We start from the raw sequence: 17,670 nt of genomic DNA, 5'->3' as shown, positions 1-17,670 counted from the left end.
CCGGGTGCATCAACATCCCATTCCATCTAGTACCCGGGTACCATCACGGCACGGCGCATACAGACCAGGATGGCAACAAGTGATTATTATAATTATAAAAGTCATAAGGTTCCGGTACCAACGTAACCGGCACCGTAACCCAATATCACAATATAAAACATCATGCTCACATCTCATCAATTCATACCCACAGGTTTCATTTGCAAGGTGCAACATAATGAAAATGAATGTAACCACAGAAATGGATATATATATTAATCTAGATAATGCATCCCTATAATCATATATATCAATCCCAAACATCACCCAAAGCCCACTCACCGATTGCTTGACTGTCCACCAAGGTGTTTGGAAAGGTTTGCTCTAAGACATGCACTTTCGTGCAAATTCCAAGGTCCGAGAATGCATGGGAACGGGGTTAGAAGTGTATAGGTGGGTCCTACAAAAGATCCCCACAAATGAATACGATTTGGGCCAAGACAGTAGGAACGGATTAAGGAACGAAACCAGACGGGTGAATCCGATCGTGGATCCGGCCAGGTCATGCCCCAAAAATATATGGAACAGACTCACGGGCGGATGCAGAACGTGAGTCCACTTGTAGATCGATTCTAACCCTGAGACACGTCCGAGAGAAACTAAGGATTCTGGATTTCGGGCAGATTCACTTAGGTGGGTCCTCTCGTAATTCCACTCAGGAGGAGAACCATATTAGGCTAAACGAACTAACGAATGGATCACTTCTAGCCCTTCACTCATGGATTCATTAGGGTTTTGGGGTTGGGGAGGTGAGCTCAGACCTTTGTTGGAGGTCCCAATCATGCAGCCCTACACAAAATAAAGGGATTTGGGGATTTTAGGTCCATTCCCAAGATTCTTCCCAACCTAAGCTAGGTTTCCAATGATTTGACATCATAAGGTCATTCATGGTTATGAATGCACCAAGAGGAGGGATTATAGGTCTCAAAGGGATTAATTAATGAAGTTTGATGTGTTCCCAAGAGAACCTCCGGGCTTAGAACCGATCCCAAGGAGTCCCCAAACCCAGAAATGGAAGAAAGGAAGAGGTAGGTGAGGTCATTTACCTCAAGGTTGAATCAATCGAAGTCTTCCACCTCTATAACCTCTCAAGCCCTTCTTCTCCAAGCCTTCAATGCCCCCACTGCTCCAACGATTTGGGTAGGTGAAAGGAGAAGTGTCTTGAGACTTGGGGTTAAGTCTTGGTTTTAAGACTGATCTCCCTTTTAAGGCCTATTTGGTCTGGAGCTTAATGAGTCAAAACTCATTAAAAGGCTCATTTAGCCAATGGGTCCACCCAACGACAACCTATAACCCAAGGAAAGACAAGGATGAGACCAACCTCGTCCAAGAGGCTGAACTAGGGTGCCCGAGGTACTGGGTGTAGGTCCCACACAAGGAAAATACACAAAACCCAAAGACAGCACGGGCGGACTAATGGACGGATGCAGTGCTGATGAGTCCGCTCATGCGTCCGTTGCTACTGTAAGGGCAGAAACATAAGGGAAAAGGGTCGGGTTTTTGCCCACACTTCAAGGTCGACTAGAGTAAGGTATAGTATCATTTACAAGATTAGAATCTTACCCCTTGACCGTCACAACGTATCCTTCGTGATCCCGAATAGCTTCCCAGTCGCGATACTAAGCTCATCGCCAAAGGAGGTGCCTAACTGTGGGGACACGGGGTAGGCCTTTTGGTACTCCTCACTTTGCGGACTCGTGCTGGGAGGATGATCGACGAAATCACCATCGACAAATCTTTCCCACTGTCGGTTAAAGAACCTCTCTTCCACAGGCAGGCCCATGATGTGGTCAACGATCTTGTGGCTAGGTTTGACCACAAGTGAAAATAACTCGCCAACATACATGACAGCAAAATCTACACGTCACACGAGAGAGAAATCATTATTAAATAATAAGTTCGGGCACAGGTGTAACATCCTCCCCACCTTACAAGAATTTTATCCTCAAAATTGTCGTACCTTGTAGGAATCCAAGGCAAGGGTATTTCGCTCACATCTCCACCTCGGCTTCCCAAGTGGCTTCTTCTTTCGTGTGGTTGCACCACTTCACTTTCACATAATGAATAGGTCGGTTGGGAAGATTCATCACCTTACTGTCTAGAATCTTCTCAGGATGTTCCTTATATGACATATCTGCCGCCAACTCTGGTGGCTCCTGAGATAGGATATGACTGGGGTCATGTACATACTTCCGCAACATAGATATGTGAAAGACATCGTGTACGTTGTCGAGAGATGTTGAAAGTGCTAACCGATATGCCACCGGTCCAACCTTTGCAAGAATCTCATAAGCCCTAATATATCTCGAGCTTTATTTTCCCTTCTTGCTGAACCGCATCACACCTTTTGTAGGCGACACTTTGAGAAATACCTTGTCACCAACAAGGAACTCCAGATCTTTTCACCTCTGATCTGCATAGCCCTTCTACCTAGACTGGGCAGCTTTAATTCTTTCACGAATCAAGTCCACTTTTCCACAAGTTGCTTGGATTAGCTCCAACCCAAGAATGCGCCACTCACCTACTTCATCCCAATACAAGGGAGTTGGCACTTCTTCCCAGACTGTGCTTCAAAGGGTGCCATCCCAATAGTAGCTTGGTAACTGTTGTTATAGGCGAACTCGATAAGTGAAATGTGCTCATCCAAGCTTCCCTGCATATCAATGGCACAAGCTCGAAGCATGTCTTCCAATGTCTGTATTGTTCTTTCCAACTGACCGTCGGTCTGTGGATGGAAGGTAGTGCTAAAGCTCAATAGGGTACCCACAGATCTCTGAAATCCGCCCAAGAATTTGGAGTGAACCTGGGATCCCGATCTGAGATAATGCTAACTGGAACTCCATGTAGGCGAACCACAGTATCAATGTATAAGCGGGCCAATCTATCCATAGAATAGGTGACTTTAATGGGGATGAAATGAGCCGTCTTTGTCAACCTATCCACAACAATCCATATAGCATCAATGCCCCTAGGCGTATTGGGTAATCCTGTGACAAAGTCCATAGTAACATGTTCCCATTTCCATTCTGGCACGGGCAACGACTGTAACAGGCCATGGGGGGGCGTTGCCTATCCGCCTTCACTTGCTGACAAGTGAGACACCGAGTTACATATTCAGCCACATCCCTCTCCATTCCACTCCACCAGTAATGTCCCTTCAGGTCCCTGTACATTTTAGTACTACCTGGGTGAATTGAGTAGGGAGATTCATGTGCCTCCACCAACTATTCCTTTCTTAGCTGATTGTCCTTGGGAACGTATAGACGATCTCTAAACATAAGAACGCCACTATCTGTCAGTGTGAAGTCCAGATCACGCTACGTGTCACCCTGGATAACTTCAATGATTTCCTTACAATGTCCATCTGAAGCTTGAGTAGCCTTAATCTTTTCAACCAAAGTTGATTGCACCGTTAAAGATGCTAAGGATAGGGTAACACCCTCTACTAATAATTCCAAATCCATCTTTCTAGCTTCTTCTATAAGTTCCTTGCTGACAGCTAGGGATGCGATAGATAAGGTCTGTGATTTTTGACTGAGAGCCCACATTTGGTTTGCCTGGATGGTAATGAATGGTGCAGTTATAATCCTTCATGAGTTCTAACCAGCGTCTCTGTCTCATATTGAGTTCCTTCTGAGTAAAGAAATATTTGAGGCTTTTATGGTCGCTGTAAATCTCACTTTTCTCTCCATATAGATAGTGTCTCAAGATCTTCAGAGCAAGGACCACAACTGCCAACTCTAGATCGTGAGTTGGGTAATTTCTCTCATATTCCTTTAACTGGCGAGAAGCTTAGGCACCACTCTATCACCTTGCATTAACACATAGCTAAGTCCCATCTTTGACGCATCACAGTAGACTACCATTCCCCCAGTACCATTTGGTATGGTATGCACCAGGGCTGAAATCAACCATTACTTCAGGTCCTGGAAATTCTTCTCACATTCGTCCAACAACTCGAATTTCACTCCCTTCCGGGTCAATCGAGTCATAGGAGCAGAGATTGCTTACAATAACAGTTACCATTCCACCATTGGAATGGCACCCTACGAAGCACTATATGGGAGAAAATGCCACATACCTCTCTACTGGGATGAAGTTCGAGAATGACGCATGATAGGCCCGGAGTCAGTACAGATCACATGTGAGAAGGTGGACATGATTAGAGAAAAGATCAAAGCGGCTCAATCAAGGCAAAAGAGCTACGTTGATAATAGAAGAAAGGATATTGAGTTCGCGGTCAGTGAAAAAGTATTTCTTCGAGTATCACCAACCAAAGGCATCCCCGCACTTTAGCAAAACGGGGAAATTGAGCCCGAGGTATATTGGTCCATACGAAATCCTAACAAGAGTTGGACCAGTAGCATACCGGCTAGCTCTACCTCTGACCTTCGAAGGTGTACATAATGTGTTCCATGTGTCGATGCTAAAGAAGTATATCACCAATCCGACACATGTACTTTCGGCTAAACCTGAACATCTTGACGCTGACTTGACCTATGTGGAGAAACCTGAAGAGATCCTGGCTCAGAAGGAACATAAGCTCCGCAATCGCATAGTTACTCATGTCAAGGTTCGATGGAGAAACCACACCCCCGAGGAGGCATCGTGGGAAAATGAAGAAGAAATGCGTAAAGAATACCCTCACCTTTTCAGCTTACAAGGTATGTCAATTTTGAGGACGAAATTCTTGTAAGGGGGGGAAGGATGTTACATCTGTGCCCGGACCCTGACCAGAACTCCGAATGTAGGTCTGAAACCTGATGGATCCTGGGTCCTACCCGCTAGCAACCCATGGTGCACCGACCCGGTAATCATTTTTGATGGGGAATACCCGATGATGTCATACCTACCTATCCAAAGGCAGCTACCAGACTTGTGTTGCTGTTTCATACACAAATTGATGGACGACCTAAGGTACAGCCACTGCCTAATCAAAAGAGGATTTAAAATTCATTATAAATGTTTTAAATTGGGAGTAATGACCACAAATGGTGCAAGGACAATGCCCTTGGCATGGCACAGACCTTGGTGGAGCCCAGGTGCAAAAATAGCAGGGATTTACCTATTGGTCCATCCCTACTGGTCCATTGGATCAACTAGTTGGATCGACCAGTACTGCAGTATTGCTCAAAATCCATAACAGATGTGTGGGGCCCAATGTTTCGCACCCCGGATCACCTCCCCGTGCTTAAAATGACCCGTAGAGATATTTCTCTAACAATGTGATCATACGGGGCCCACTTTGAAGCCATTTGCATAGGAGAAATTAGTTTTAAAAATGTGTTTTCATAAAACACATTTGGCAAACAGGCCTTAGTAGATGGATATATATATAAACCTGCTCCCAGCCTAAACATCTTCCCTGCTAAATTCGTTGGAGAGAAAGAAGAGAAGGAGAAGGAGAAAGAGAAGAGAAAGAGAGGAAATGAAGGCTTGGAAACCCTCTTTGAGCTTGGAACCAGCAAGGTAAGCCCCAAACCCAGTTGTTCTGTGCTGTACCATCCATTTTCTATGGCTGCAATCATAAGATCTTCACTGTTGTTGGCTGTACAGCCATGCCTTCATGTGTCTACAAGGTTTAGCATGTTCTACTAGCTTTTCCTTGCTTTAAACCTTGCATGAAAATGTAAATCTGTTATGCTTGGCCTGCCATCCACCTGTGTCATGATGAACATAGGCTGTAACTGTCAAAACCAGCTTTAGGTAACTGATTCACATGCCCATGGTTGGTTTGAAGAGAGCCTTATGGGTATAGGACTTATTAGCTTCATAATATGTTGATGCTACGCATTTATTTCCTTAAACAGAACTTCTGTAACACAAAAATACACTTATTCATGTGTGATTTCTGCTGTTCTTTACATGAACAACCAAGCATGCTAGCATAGAGAACCAAAAGCACCAAACCCCCATGCATGTTGGATTTTCCACCATGTGCATGTTAGATATCATGCATGGAACCCAATGATGTTCTCTGATCATCCATAGATCTAAGCCAAAACAGCTTAGACATTTAAATTCTTGAACTGAACTTGCACCGCTCCATTGCACTAGTCGATTGGATAGACCAGTCCAATCCACCGGTGTAAATCATTGATGAATAACATGACCCTAACCCCTGCAATTACCTAAAATAGTACCTAGGAACCCTTTAGAGACTGTTTCCTCAAACCCCTTGTGGTTTTGGCCACAGCAGCCTACTGGTCCATTGCCACTGGTCCATTGGATAGACCAGTGCCAATCGACCACTACTGCTGTCATGGCAGTTTTGGGTCCAGCTTTGGTCTGGAGGATGGACCAAGGACACCCCTGGTCACGTAGGACAATTTAGTGTGTATTGATGTAATTTTTCTATTTATTTACCTAGGCTTTGATTATCCGTTCGGCGACGCATATCCGTGCACTCTTACAGATCAGCAGTCTTCGGATCCGACAGATTACAGCCAAGGTGAGTGGATATCAGATCATTCTTGTAGGTGTGGCCTTATGAACATATCAAAGATAACAAAGTTACCTTTATTACTATTATCTATTCTATATTATTATTTAAATTGCTTTCGGATATTGGAATTTATTGATGTAGCTATGGAATGTGGTTGTGAACATGTTGAGTTAATAATTGATGAATTAAATGCATGCTATGTGAACTGTTAGTTTAGATGCCGTAATAGACGGCTTGGAAATGCAAGGTGAGCCGTAGTATGGGTTGCAAGAGCACCATGCATTTCATACTGGAAATGAGGTTTGTGGTAGCCAGTAGAATGGGATACGGTTGACACCACTCAACTCATACTTATCATCTAGATCATTGGGCTAGGTGAACATACTCTTATGCTACAGCCTTTCCCAACAGGGGTGCAGGTGTTGGGTGATCATGGCCTCCTGAATAGCCGAGGGTAGCAGATGCCGGGTCAGGTTGACGTGGTTAACTTGGGGTCTGCCAAGGGAGGGAGTTGGACTCCTGATCCCAGCACGGGTTCCACCCGCAATGATTGAGGTAGCAACCGAGGATCGATAAGGGAGCGACTGAGGTTGTTGCTCGAGTTATTACAAGTAGCATATACCTAGTGACTTAGCTGTGATGTTAGGTGGACTAGAGTAATAAAATTTAACCCAGCATGTAGATTGATGATTATAATGGTTGTACCTGCTTGCATGATCTTATATTCATTCGCTGGGCTCGATGGAGCTCATCCCTCGTGGATTGTTTCTTTTAGATGATTTTGCAGGTGGACATTACCTTGAGTGGGAGGATCCTTACGAACAATATGGTGATAGTGATCGTGAACATTCTGGTGTGGACCCCTACGGAGGTGATCCCTCTGATGCGGGTGCACAGGATTAGGTTGGAGGAGCTTATCTGATGGCGGCTGTCCTTTCTTTTTGATGTTCATAGAACATTCTTTTTGTGGATAGCCGATGGACGCTTTTCTTTTGTATAGCTTACTGATGCAGCTTTTATATATTTTGTTTTAAGATGTTGGGCTATGAAAAGGCCGTGTTTGTAGTTGTTATGTGGTACTGTAGGTGCGAGCCTCTGTTAGACATTGTAATTATGGTTGTACTATGGGTTGCGAGCTACTATTGAACACTGTACTTTTGGTAGCTCTTCTATGTAAATATAACACTTAGGTTGCGTTGCACTCTATTTCCAATTTTATATTGTAAATGTGGTGTATGTCTGTCGAGTGGTGTTTGCTTCCGGATACTGGAGTTTCGGCGGATGTCGTTCGACATCCGGGTCACCCGCCCGACCCGCCTAGGGGGTGGTTCGGGGTGTGACAACAATACCCCAAAAGAATCAAAAGTTAGGGAAATATCCCTGAAAGTGTCAGTGCCCATAAGCACAATCATCACAGGGGCAACCATCGTCGTGTTCCTCCGACACGTACTCAGGTTCCTCTGTCCCAATACCATCAAATCTGCTGACTGTACATCCAGATCGGCCAAGTAACCATGACCTGCATCAAAGTCTAAAAAGTTGTGTACACAGGGGTTAGCTCCACTGAGCCAGTGAGGGGAAAGGGGAGTGCACATACATACAATCACACATAGTCCATGATGCATGAAATGATGAATTTATATTTTTTTTTCACCTAGCAAGGAATCTAAGTCATGGCATATGCTACTGTGATAACTCGGGAGACACTGAGGGTCACTTATCCTATCGCCCCAATGAAACCTCAATTATCACATGGGACCTACGCCGATAGAAGCCATCATGACCACCCAGTGGCAGACCCTGATAGCCATCACTACCCCTGTATTGCACTCTCCCACCTCCACAGGCCACAGGTGCTCAGACTATCCAACACCTAAACCCCTGATGGCAAGGGTCGTAGCATAGGGTACGGTAGATCCTAACCACAAATATACTACATGCATTTCTATCGTCCCGAGAGATATTTCGAGTGCATCAACGTCCCATTCCATCTAGTACCCGGGTACCAGCATGGCACGGCGCAGACAGGCCAGGATGGCAACAAGTGATTATTATAATTATAAAAGTCACAGGGTTCCGGTACCAGCGTAACCGACACCATAACCCAATATCACAATATAAAACATCATGCTCACATCTCATCAATTCATACCCACAGGTTTCATATGCAAGGTGTAACATAATGAAAATGAATGTAACCACAGAAATGGATATATATATATATATATTAATCTAGATAATGCATCCCTATAATCATATAGATCAATCCCAAACATCACCCAAAGCCCACTCACCAATTACTTGATTGTCCACCAGGGTGTTTGGAAAGGTTTACTCTAAGGTGCGCACTTCTATGCAGATTTCAAGGTCTAAGAATGCATGGGAACGGTGTTAGAAGTGTATAGGTGGGTCCCACAAAAGATCCCCACAAATGAATACGATTTGGGCCAAGATAGTAGGAACGGAACCAGACGGGTGAATCCGATCGTGGATCCGCCCAGGTCATGCCCCAAAAATATATGGAATGGACTCACAGGCGGATGCGGAATGTGAGTCCGCTCGTAGATCCGTTCCAACCCTGAGACACGCCCGAGAGCAACTTAAGGATTCTGGGTTTCAGGCAGATTCACTTAGGTGGGTCCGCTCGTAACTCCGCTCAAGAGGAGAGCCATATTAGGCTGAACGGACTAACGAACGGATACACGACAATGAGTCCGGTCGTTCGTCTGCTGCCCCTCATTTGACCAGCTGCGAAGAGCATCACTTCTAGCCCTTCACTCATGGATCCATTAGGGTTTTGGGGTTGGGGAGATGAGCTCAGACCTTCGTTGGAGGTACCAAACATGTAGCCCTACACAAAATAAGGGGATTTGGGGATTTTAGGTCCATTCCCAAGATTCTTCCCAACCTAAGCTAGGTTTCCAATGATTTAACATCATAAGATCATTCATGGTTATGAATGCACCAAGAGGAGGGATTATAGGTCTCAAAGGGATTAATTAATGAAGTTTGATGTGTTCCCAAGAGAACCTCCGGGCTTAGAACCGATCCCAAGGAGTCCCCAAACCCAGAAATGGAAGAGAGGAAGAGGTAGGTGAGGTCATTTACCTCAAGGTTGAATCAATCGAAGTCTTCCACCTCCATAACCTCTCAAGGCCTTCTTCTCCAATCCTTCAATGCTCCCACTGCTCCAACGATTTGGGTAGGTGAAAGGAGAAGTGTCTTAAGACTTGGGGTTAAGTCTTGGTTTTAAGACTGATCTCCCTTGTAAGGCCTATTTGGTCTGGAGCTTAATGAGTCAAAACTCATTAAAAGGCTCATTTAGCCAATGGGTCCACCCAAAGGCAACCTATAACCCAAGGAAAGACAAGGATGAGATGAACCTCGTCCAAGAGGCTGAACTAGGGTGCCCGAGGTACTAGGTGTAGGTCCCACACAAGGAAAATACACAAAACCCAAAGACAGCATGGGCGGACTAACGGACAAATGCAGTGCTGATGTGTCCGCTCGTGCGTCTGTTGCTGCTGTAAGGGCAAAAATATAAGGGAAAAGGATTGGGCTTTAGCCCATACTTCAAGGTCGACTAGAGTAAGGTATAGTATCATTTATAAGATTAGAATCTTACCCCTTGACCGTTACGATGTGTCCTTCGTGATCCCGAATAGCTTCTCGATCACGATACTAAGTTCATCGCCAAAGGAGGGGTCTAACTGTGGGGACACGGGGTAAGCCTTTCGGTACTCCTCACTTTACGGACTTGTGCTGGGAGGATGATCGACGAAATCACCATCGACAAATCTTCCCCACTGTTGATTAAGGAACCTCTCTTCCACAGGCAGGCCCGTGATGTGATCAACGATCTTGTGGCTAGGTTTGATCATAAGTGAAAATAACTCGCTAGCATACAAGGCAGCAAAATCTACACGTCACACGAGAGAGAAATCATTATTAAATAATAAGTTCAAGCGCGGGTGTAACAATTCATGTCCATTGGATGCCTTTGGCATGACTTTCCCAATTATATCAATGCCCCATGTTGAAAATGGCCAAGGAGCATTTAACGAATGGAGCTCCGTTAGAGGAATGTGAATGATATTGGCAAATATCTGGCATTTATGACATCTCTGCACGAATGATGCGCAATCAACTTCTATGGTTGCCCAATTATATCCCATTATAAGAATTTTCTTGGCGAGCATCCTGGTGTTCATGTGTGGCCTGCAAATTCCCTGATGGATTTCTTCCATGATGACTTGGGCCTTTTCCTCGTCTACTCTCAGTAGTTGTATACCATCATAGGACCTCTTGTATAGTTGGTTGCCTTGAAGTACAAACTGCGTGGCGTGCTTTCGTAGCCTCATTTGTTCACTGGCTATGGAATTCGTAGGATATTTCCTTTCTCTGATGAAGTCAATGATGGGTGTAGACCATGACATCCCATCAGTTTTCAAACCATTTATTGACTCCTCATATGCTGGTCCATGCCTTCTATCTACCAAAAATGGGCAAACTTGAGCATCTGGAGTGCATTCAACCATTAAAGCCAAAGTAACTAGGGCATCAGTGAATCTGTTATTGTCCCTTGGTAAATATTCGAAGGTGATTGCATCGAAGCTCTTGATCAAGTTCTCCAAATGTTCTTGATATGGTTTTAGATTCTCATCCTTTGTCTTCCACTTCCCTTGAGTTTGACAAATCACGATCGATGAATCCCCATAGACTCTCAGCTTCTTGATCTCTAATGTTATGGCGGTTTCGAGACTGATTGCACATACTTTATATTCTGCAATGTTGTTGGTGCAAGGGAATTTTAGCCGAAATGTAGATGGCAGATAGAGATCATCCGGGCTTATCAACAATATTCCTGCCCCATATCCTCTCTGATTGGTTGCACCATCAAAGTACAATTGCCACTAGTCTTCAAATTCTTCTTCCTCCACATATACCAAATCCTCATCTGGGAATGAGTCTTCTAGCAGTTGTGAATCTACCCCGGTTAGGTATGCAGCTAGATAGTGCGAGATTGCTCGTCCTTTTATGGATTTCTAGTTGACATATGTTATGTCTAATTCTGACAACAACAACACCATCTGGCCATCCTTCCTATCAACGCTGGTTTCTTGAAGAGATATTTAATCGGATCCATCCTTGAGATGAGCCAGATTTGATGTGTGATCATGTAATGTCTCAGCCTCTTGGTCGCCCAAACCAAAGCAGTGCATGTCTTTTCCAATGGGGTATAACGAGTTTCATACTCGAACAATTTCTTGCTAAAGTAGTAAACTGCGTGTTCTTCCACACTCTTCGATCTTTTTGCATCTCCAAATTCTTCTATGTTATCAAATTCACCACCATGGTCACTTTTATAAAAGTGATCAAGTAACCTTTAATTTTGTACTCTCTACAAAGAGATACAAACTTCTCAAATGCATCATTTTATGCTTGAGAAAGAGGGTCCAAGTGAATGGGGAGTAATCATCTACAATAACAAAAGTGTACTTCTTACCTCCTAGGCTTGTAGTTTGTATAGGTCCAAACAAGTTAAGGTGAAGTAATTATAGAGGTCTTGAGGTAGCATCGCGGTCTTATGAGACACCTTTGTAAGTTTACTTCTTTGACATGCTTCGCAAGTGTGTTGCTTATCAAAGTTCAACTTAGGTAGGTTTCTCACCAAGTTCTTAGAGGAAAGGGATCTAATAATCTTAGGGTTGATGTGTCCCAATTTCCTATCATGGATCCCACTGATGTTTCGTTGAAAGATAAGTACAGTAGCAGTAGTTCGTCCAATACTGGAGGAACAAGGACGGGTGGATTCATCAGGTATTCTTTTATCCTTACGGACGCCTCTTGACACTTATCCTTCCATTGCTTTAGTTCTTCTTTCTTTAAGAGCTTGAAGATGGGATCATTTATGGTGGTTAGCCAAGCTATGTACCAAATTATGTACTAAATTCATCCTAAGAAACCTTGGATTTCTTTTTCTATTTTTGGTGTTGACATTTCTATTATGGCCTTTATCTTATCGAGATCCACTTTTATCACTCTCTCGCTGACGAAAAATCCTAGGAGTTTTCCTGTTGTTGCTCTGAACACACACTTCTGAGGGTTCAACCATAGCTTATACTCCTTAATTCATTCAAAGAACTTCCTCAATCCCGCAAAATGCCCCTGTCGAGTGACTGACTTGACAATCATGTCATCCACATACACCTCCTCTTCTTTGTGTATCCTGTCATGGAGAATGGTCGTTGCCATCCTTTGATATGTTGCCCTAGCATTCTTCAAATCAAAGGGCATTACCTTGTATAAGTTCCCCATGGTATGGTAAATTTTATCTTTTCTCTATCCTTTGGACACATGCTAATTTGATTGTATCCGGAGAATCCATCCATGAATGATAACAAGGCGTGTTTTGTCGTGTTGTCGACCTATATGTCAATATGCGGCAATGGAAAGTCATCTTTGGGACTACCTTTGTTGAGGTCTTAGAAATCCACGCACATTCTCACCTTACCGTCTTTCTTAGGTATAGGGACAATATTGGACAACCACTGAGGGTACTGTGTCACTTGTTGAAATCCTACATTCCACTGCTTTATGACTCCTTCCCTGATCTTCTCACTCCATTCAGGTCGCATCCTTTTGGGCTTTTGCTTGACCGGCCGTGCATCTGGATAAGTAGGTAGTTGGTGTTGCACTATCTTTGGATCGATGTCGGGCATATCATCGTAGGACCAAGCGAACACTTCTTGAAATTCCTTCAATAGGGTTATCATTTATCGACTTCCTCCTTGCTGAGGGAGGCACCAATCGTAACCATTCTTGGGCATTGTTCAATTCCCAAATTTATAAGGCATACGTCCTCTTGGACATGCTGGGATTTTCTTTGTTTTAATTGCTTTATTAAATGATGATGTTCGAGGATATCCTCATCATCGAAAAAGACTCAAAAGGGGAATCAGATAGAGAGGAGACATACTTGGAATGGTTGATTTCATTCATGATAAGTGCAGGAATACAAGCATACTCGACAGACTGGAAGGTACTACCCTCCTTGATTATAACAAACTCATCAACAGACAGGACTAATTTGGAGTTGACCACTCCCTGAGACTCTATCTCACTAAACCTTTCAGAGACACTAATCCAGTTCACAATTGGCTCTTAGACAGGGTGAATTAACAGATAAGGTTTTGGCCCTTCTTCCTCTCTTGCAAAGATCGTGGCTACTTCAAACAATCCTCTGATGTTCAGTTCTTCTTTAGTAGCTTTCAGTTTCATCTGTTCTACTTCGAGGGTGATCCAGTTGATGTCCTCCTGAAAGAAGATTTCAAACCTGGATGGAGACTTCCACTGTCATAATCGAATCAAGGCTCAATATTTCCGCAATAAGGGAAGCTGACACCTTCTTTGACAAAATATCCATTTAAAGTCTCGAAGTATGGATATGGTTTCTTGGCCTTCTGGCATTCTTGGCTCATCCGCTCAGGATAACTTCCCTTTTTTGGTGCTCTGTAACCCAGCCCGCGATGGTTACCATAGGTAGGAAAGTCAGGGAATTGTGGAATCCCTTGTTGGTTCCTTCCTAATCCAAGTCCTAAATATATCCCATGGTGTTCATCATCTTCAGAATTGTTCTACTCCATGCAGATGGGTAACTGAATGGAATTATCTCCTTCATTTCTGAGGCCATTACACTAATTGCCCAATCTCAAATCCTTCCAACTGGATATCTGTGGGGGCTTCCCCACCTTCTTTAATGCTTCCGGCCTCTCTTTTTTTGTTATTTCTCACCAAATGAATGATCGTAGTTTAATGCCTTCAGGCGGTAGTGCTCAATCTCTTTTCCATAGGAACGTCCTTTTGGCAGCCTTCCTTCTTCGTATTTCGACAATCTGGAGAAGGTAACCCCTTTCCCTATTTTTCATGGAATCAAAAGGATCTTCGCATAGTTTTGGGGGAATTTGTTCCTTAAGGATTCCATTGACTTCACACAAATGATCCCTTACCCTAAGCTAGCCGTTTTCACAATTTCTCATACTGAAAACTTCTTCCATATCCAAATCAGTCTCTGAATGGAAGACACAATGTGGCCGACATCCTACTATACTTGAAACTGACCCTTCTGGCGTCCAATAGGAATGACATTCTATAGGGTCATGAAAGATATAGAGGACGTTCCATTTTTCACATTCAAACAATTGCTCGAGCCATTGAGTCCGGGTTTGATATCTGAGAAGAAACTTCATCGTGTTCAATCACAAGAAACAATTCATCTGTGTTCAAATAGATATTGGACCTGGAAGCTGAATGCCACCTCATATCTTTTGCATTGGTATGAAAGGAAGCAGAGGGCTTCTGTGGACAATCGATAGAAGTTCCTTATCCAAAAGATGTTAAAAAATGGGTAATCTAGATGAATGGGTATCCCTTAGAGGTCGTCATCTCCATTATTGAAAATAGTGATTTCCTAAAACACCTTGAGGCAATCTTTACTTCTTGCTCGCAAAATCCCATGCATTAGTTGCTCTTGGAGGTGAGTAGGTAGTTGGCCAATTCGCAGTTGTAACTCCATCGAGATTTCCTCTACCTTTTTTATCCCTTCCAAAATGGATAAAGGCTCTTGAGTTTGGATCAAAGACGTGGGGTCCACACTAGTTGTCCCTTCCTCCAAAGCATTCACAGATCCCATGGACAATCTTGGGGAGTCGAGTTCATCTTCATCAAGTGACCCATTCAGGGTGGTGAATGTTTCCAGTATCCTATGCCACTGAGGGTAAACATATTCATGATACACTCCATGTAGATTCTCTAGGATTAGCCCCACTTTCTCTTCCTCCGCTAGATGAGGTTTTATCCCTTCAGCTTCTTTACGAAACCTTCTGACGAAGTCGGAGAACCTTTCATTCGGCTCTTGCCTTAGCGCCTCCAATTCTTTTCTTTTCTTCTTACTCTCCTTAGTTTGGGCTACTAGGATAGCCCTATAGATTGAGGGTCCATCAGGCTTCACTCTTGCTTCACAAGTTGAATTAGGACCGTTGGGTCCTTAAAGGGAACATCCTTTTGTAACATGTTCACTCCATGATCTGGCAGAGGGTTAGTAGTCACATTAGGTTGTTGACCTATATTCAATTCAATTTTCCCCTCATCTATTAAGTATTGGATTGCATATTTGAGGTGTATGCACCTGTCTGTCTGATGACCCTTCTGATTTTGGTAATAACAGTGCCACTCTGGCTTATATCCTGATGCAGATTCATCACCCAAATGGGCTTATTTTATTAGAAATAAGTCTAGGGTTGGGATATATATATGTTGGGCCTTTGATCCCAAGGGTTTTCTATGTATAGATTGTATACGGGATTAGCCTAATACTTAGTTTTTATTTTGTGTTTTTAGTTGAATCGGCTTAAATTGGTTGCATCCAATTGGTTCAATTGGTCTAATTTAAGTGAAGTGATCCTATTAGCTAAGAGGTTCTTATATCCTATTGGCTAGTAGGGCATCTTCTTTATTTTAAGTAATTTAAGTTGTTTTAAATCATTAGGACTCTATGTTGAGTCTATTTCAGTTTCCTAGTCAGTTTAAGTTAGCTAATACATTAAGGATTGGGTTAGGCCATTCCTTTTTAATGTCTAAGTCTAATTTTGAGTCTTTTATATAAGGTTCTAAGAGGGCCAAGTATTGAAGATGAATTTGATTAATAAAAATTAGCTTTATGCTTGCTGCCATTGCTGCTGCTCTTTGTGAGTATATATCCTTGTGGATCTCAAGGTGGAAGGGATTGGTGGATCTCCAATCAACTCCTTGCGTCGTGAAGATCGGGAGACCCCATTGTTCATCGTCAAAGCTGTTGCCATTGAAGACCTGCAACAAGTAAGAAATTCTGTAACTATTCTTCTTCCTTCTAGAAAGTCACATACAATTGGGGAGGGACCTCAACCGGATAAGTATACACCCCGAGTCCCTTTCCCTAATGCTCTCAAAACTCCATCCTCTCCCCCATTTGGGAAGCAAGGAGAGAAGCTAAAGGAGATGTTGGATTTGTTTCAACAAGTCCACATCAAACTTCCATTATTGGATGCAATCAAGCAGGTTCCAGCTTATCCTAAGTTTCTGAAAGACCTATGCACTCAGAAGCGTGAGCTGAGGAATCAAACTCCCAAAACCATACACCTCACAGAACAGGTAAGTGCAGTTATCACTGACCTACCCCCCAAGCTGAAGGATCCTGGTGCACCACTCATCTCTTGTGTCATTGGAGACCTCTCCATTGATAAAGCATTGTTAGATCTGGGGGCTAGTGTGAATATCTTACCTGGTTCGGTTTTTGAGAAGTTTGGATTAGGAGAGTTGAAGTCCATTGAAGTCATACTTCAGTTAGCTGATCGTTCTGTGAAAAGACCTCGTGGACTTCTTGAGGATGTTCTTATGAAGGTAGATGATTTATACTTCCCAATGGACTTCCTAGTCCTTGACATGGAATCTACCTCAGCCAAGCTTCCCCCTATCATACTAGGGCGTCCATTCTTGGCGACCGCCAATGCTTGCATTAACTATCGGTCAGGCGCCATGGATATATCGTTTGGGAACAAGAAGCTTCAGCTAAACATCTTCAATGCATCCCTAGGACCCTACAGAGAAGATGAGTGCTTTGCTCTGGATATGATTGATGAAGCTGTATCTCAGTACACTTCCCAGATCCTTACTAATGATCCTCTGCAGCTTATGATGTCCTATGGAGCAGAAGGATTTGATGAAGAGGCCTATACTGAAGAGGTGAACGCCATGTTAGATCTTAAAGCCTCTTCTGGGCAGCCTCCCTGGGCTTATAGATATAAGCCTCTGCCACCCTTGGCTACATCCCCTAAGCCCTCTTCTCTGGAGTCCCCTCCATAACTGGAACTCAAGCCTCTGCCCCATACCTTAAAATATGCATTCTTGGGCAAGGAAGAGACTCTGTCGATTATCATATCCTCTGATCTTACTGAAAGGCAAGAGTCCCTCCTGTTGGAGGTTTTATCAGCTCACAAAGCCGCAATTGGCTGGTCTTTAGCTGATCTGAAGGGTATTAACCCTTCTGTTTGTATGCACCGTATCTATTTTGAAGACAGAGCCAAATCCGTGCGAGATCCACAGAGGCGCCTTAACCCTAGTATGAGGGAAGTGGTGAAAAATGAAGTAGT

The 17,670-nt window shown here is 43.5% G+C and overlaps 1 protein-coding gene across 1 annotated transcript; it reads left to right on the top strand.

The window, feature by feature from the left end:
• The first annotated feature begins 16,519 nt into the window (after positions 1-16,519).
• On the top strand, positions 16,520-17,383 carry LOC122638821. Its single transcript, XM_043831668.1, has one exon. The coding sequence runs from the start codon at positions 16,520-16,522 to the stop codon at positions 17,381-17,383; it is 864 nt and encodes a 287-aa protein (XP_043687603.1).
• Positions 17,384-17,670: the final 287 nt, after the last annotated feature.

The sequence above is a fragment of the Telopea speciosissima genome, chromosome 9 (genome assembly GCF_018873765.1).
Source record: "Telopea speciosissima isolate NSW1024214 ecotype Mountain lineage chromosome 9, Tspe_v1, whole genome shotgun sequence".
NCBI classification, from domain to species: domain Eukaryota; kingdom Viridiplantae; phylum Streptophyta; class Magnoliopsida; order Proteales; family Proteaceae; genus Telopea; species Telopea speciosissima.
Note: the sequence above shows the minus strand (reverse complement) of the source record. Positions and strands in the feature narration are given on the sequence as shown.